The sequence below is a fragment of the Mizuhopecten yessoensis genome, unplaced genomic scaffold (genome assembly GCF_002113885.1).
Source record: "Mizuhopecten yessoensis strain PY_sf001 unplaced genomic scaffold, ASM211388v2 scaffold4819, whole genome shotgun sequence".
Taxonomy (NCBI): Eukaryota; Metazoa; Mollusca; class Bivalvia; order Pectinida; family Pectinidae; genus Mizuhopecten; species Mizuhopecten yessoensis.
The window spans coordinates 771,124-775,574 of NW_018405737.1; the positions used below are offsets into that span (position 1 = coordinate 771,124).

At 40.6% G+C, this 4,451-nt stretch overlaps 1 protein-coding gene across 1 annotated transcript; it reads right to left on the minus strand.

Moving 5' to 3' along the window:
• Positions 1 to 3,194: 3,194 nt before the first annotated feature.
• LOC110449789 lies at positions 3,195 to 3,791 on the minus strand. Its single transcript, XM_021496878.1, has one exon. The coding sequence runs from the start codon at positions 3,789 to 3,791 to the stop codon at positions 3,195 to 3,197; it is 597 nt and encodes a 198-aa protein (XP_021352553.1).
• Between the last annotated feature and the right edge of the window lie 660 nt (positions 3,792 to 4,451).

Genomic DNA, 4,451 nt, shown 5'->3' on the forward strand with positions numbered 1-4,451 from the left:
GAGTGCAGAGCCTACTTTTAAGTGTAACGCGTAAAAGAACATAAATGACAAAAACAAAACAAAAAACATAAATTTATGAATTATTCATTATGATGGTACAACAGGACGAGACATGTAGAGTGCCACAGGAACTCCCCACGGCATTATCACCTTTTCGTTCCGTAACAGATATATCATGTTTAAGAACACTGAGCAATGATGTATTAGTTTGACCTCAGGAACCCTTGCTGATTGATCAAACATCGCGTAACTCATCGAGAAAAAACTTACAGTTTCCTTTTTCAACATTATTTTCTTGCAAAACGTGAAAAGTACATTTATTTGTCTATGAAATATATTTTGATACTATAAAATGAATGTTTATGAAAAAATACACTAGAAATCAATTCAAACATATGCACACAGCTTTGTCATTAAAACGTCATAAGTTCACCACCAATATTAATTTGTTCCGGCGAAATAAAACTTACTTTGTCAAAGATTTGGAAGAAGTCGAATACTGTGTGTCTCATGATTTTAACAAGTTGCAAGAAAGTTTGTTTGAGTACGGAGACCATGCCTGAGTATGATAATAAATTCGTGAATTCACCACACGTTTCTGACCATATTTGCTGGATATAACAAAGGACACCATGACAGGTTCAACTGGGATTGAAAAAATGTCATTACCTTTGTTATCTAACCTGTATGTTTATTTAAGAATTAACCTTTTGTTTTGTTTAGTTTATGAGATAATAAATCGTATGGAGCGCGAAGCGTTTACGAACAATATACCGACTGCTCCATTGGATTTATTATCTCATAAACTAAACAAAAAAAAGGTTAATCCTTATATTTACAATATTTTCTCTTAACAATAACACCATTAACGAGGCTCCACCCATTCGCAATTAGCCAGCAGAATTCAATGAAAGTTTCACATAATGGTTATGTCACTATGTAGAGATGAATTTATGAAAATCTAAGCATTCCGATAAACTGTGTTTTTTTTTGGTAAAAAAATACCGAAAACTGATTTTTTGTCAACTTCAACACTTTCACATTTTTTGAGCGTGTGGCATTGTTCAAAAATATTACAAAAATAGAATGATGAAAAGAAACATTGCTTATCAACCCTACAAATATTTTATGTATCATAAAATATCTGCAACATGTTACAAAAAGCGTTTTTTATTGAAATTGTATGGATAAAAGTTACCAAATACAAGTTAAAAGCAAACAGGACACATAGTTTCATACAAACAGATTGAAAAATTGAACCAAATACACACAGTTTTTATAATTAATTTATTTTACATTTTACAATAATTTTGATCCTTATGAGAGTTGTCTACCTTGAAAAAAATCGGAACGTTTTGCAGAGGGATAGATTTATACAATGACACTTATTTTCTTTACTATACCAAAAACGACGGAAATATATTAAATTACCATATTTAATTGTCAATTTACTGTTCTTTTATGGAACAAAATTACTCCCAATCATGTACACTTTGGACATCATTCCATAGCCCGCTTACGCATGGTATATTAAGGTTCATGTAAACACTAATAATTGACCTTCAGGTCCCTTTATTTCATGTGTAAATATTACATTTATTACAAGCTGTGCTGAATTGTCGTTTTCAATATTAGAACTTATTAATTCAAACTCCCTATAGCCATGATTGAATGTTTGCCACGCACTCAATAAATAGTGTTAATTGAGTATAAATGAGCAACTCGTGAATATTTTGCCACTATTTGATGGGAAAATTAGAACTGATAACCTATTCATGTTTGAGAATTAAAACTTTGACAAAAATAAGATATTATATACAGTGACGTACTCCTATGAAGTAAATTATGTTTAAACATCCATAGATGGATTTAGGTTAAATCGAAAGTCATCGTGTTGTCCAATGGAGGCCGCCATTTTTATTTTTTAGCTGTCAAAAAATGGTGGTTATTTCCGTCACAAGCACAAGCGATCGGTGCGTCCATTAAACACCATACGACACGAAATAGACTGCGTTGACATCGAATGAACCATAAATAACTAGCACAGGTCGTAACCAGGTCTTTTGTCCATATTCAGACCAACTTTCTTCCTCTTCGTATGATTTTCGTACCGGACGACATGGCTAAATGAGAATTAACATCTTCCTTTCTTTCGAATTCTTTAATCTAAAGGATGACTGCTACCTGCACGTACAAACATAATATAATGATTAGTTATCTCCTCCCCCAAGGGCAAGTTTTATATGGAACATAGAAAACTGATAAGCCAGGTCTCTGGGTGATAACTTGAATAAGTCATCTGTCCTTAATGACTGATCGCAAAAACAAGCACAACGATAGTCTCTCCAAAAACAATCCAGACACACAAAAGTCTCTTTTCAGGCCCCCTAAGTCCAGGCTCTTCCTCCATGGTGCAATGACGAAGTCTTCGTGGTTGTTCCAATTCCTTTACTCCGGCCTTATTATGAGGTTGAAGACGGGCAAGTGGAGCCTGTAGGGCCTGTGGTGACAACGGTATCGTAGGTTGGTCCAGCTGTGGCACTACGGCTGGAGCAGAGATTTTGTCGCCGGAAGGCGCTTCCGGAGGCGGCCGTTCATCTGACGTAGGCGGTGATACTGAAGCCCAAGAGGTAGTGCCATGAAAGGAAGAGAACTTACGAAGGTGCTGGCGATTTCGGAGAGTCACTCTGTCTGTGCCATCCACACGGATGACACACTGGTGAAACTGACGCACTTCCACAACAATCCCTGTACGTTCCCATCTCAGAGGATGGTTTCCAACCAGGTTGTGTATGTAGACGTGATCTCCAACCTGCAGTGGTGGTAACCGGTGAGTGTGTTTATTCCACCGTTCATGTTCCCTGGCATGACGTCTGGCGCGTGCTTTCTCTCGATGGGACATTAGCTCTGTCCATGTTTCATGAGGTGAGTATCTACCAATCGGTATTGGAATGGCATCACGGATGGGTCGACCAAACAAAACTAACGCTGGCGATGCCTTTGTCTACGGGTCAATGGAATTTCTGTACATCAGTAGGGCCCTCTGAAACTTGTCCTCATCGAGAGACCCAGACGCGGTTATGTTGTCCATGAGCATGCGTTTTACAGTCTTCACTGCCATCTCAGCCCTGCAATCAGCATGTGGATTTGCGACCGATGAAATCCTATGCAGAACACCCAGGCTAGAAGAATTCCTATGTATTCCCTGCTGTAAACTGCGGGCCCCCATCTGATGTCAACTCTTCAGGAATGCCAAATGTCACAAAAGTCTCTCGCAGTCGTTTGACAAGACCATCTGCCCAAGAATCTGATCTGTGCACTATAGGCCAGTTGGAATATCTATCCACGATCACCACATAGTCCTTGCCATTGTAAGTGAAGTAGTCACTGCAGATCATCTGAAATAGGTACGCTGTTGGTGTTATGTCTGATAGGGGCTGCATCGGGTTGGACTTAGCCATCTGGTGGCAATGTGAACATTGGTCCCTTACTCTTGCAATGTCAACTGTGATGTCAGGACAATACACTGAGGATATGGCACGTGCACGCATAGCACTGACACATTTGTGGGCTGCATGTAGTGCATTAAGTACATGCGTTCGAAGTGCAAGTGGGATAACCACGCGTTGACCCATAAGTACCACACCATCCACCACACACAGACTGGCTGCAAAGCGATGATAGGGACGCAACTCAGTAGATAGCTCTCTGCAATCTTCAGGAAATCCAGCCTCTAGGTGGTGAATGAGGTTGACGAATGTGCTGTCTGATGCAGTAGCTTCTCGGACCATGTCCCATGTAACACGGTGACAACATAATTCAACGCGGTAGACGCTGCTGTAACAGTGAGTGTGTCATCAGCCATGTCCTCGCTCTCACTAAGCTGTCAAAGGTTATTCAGGGTGTCCTGCAATGGGATAGATGTGTTGCCATCCATATCAAGGTCCAAGGTTTCGCCAGGCAATTGTAGGTGCTCGGGCGGGGAAGCAGGGTGTCTAGAAGTAGCATCCGGACCTTGGTTCTTCTTTCCAGGAACATGTACAACTGTGAACCTGTACCTAAGAGTTTTTTCGTTGAGGTTAAGAAGTCGTCTATTACTAATATCTGTAAGTGACCTATCGTTCAGGATCTGAAGTAGTGGCTTATGATCCGTGGCTATAAGTAGATCTTTGCATCCTAGCACGTGATAGCGAGTCTGGTGGAGTGCATAAACAATAGCGAAGGCTTCGCCTTCAATGGGAGCATAGCGGCTTTCAGCAGGATGTGTAAACCTACTGCCAACTAAACACAACTTCCAACCATCAGGGCAGCAGGCAGCAGTCTTATCAGTACACTGGCAGTACTTCTGCATCAAGAAGGACCCTATTCCATCAACGGACCAGTCAGTAGCCAAGCAAGTCGGTCGGGCAGGGTCAAACAGGCGCACCCCTTCCTTCATCTCCTGTATGATA

What these genes read in the sequence shown, in the direction of transcription:
- LOC110449789 (XM_021496878.1), bottom strand. Translation starts at nt 3,791, where the DNA reads ATGGTCCGAGAAGCTACTGCATCAGACAGCACATTCGTCAACCTCATT.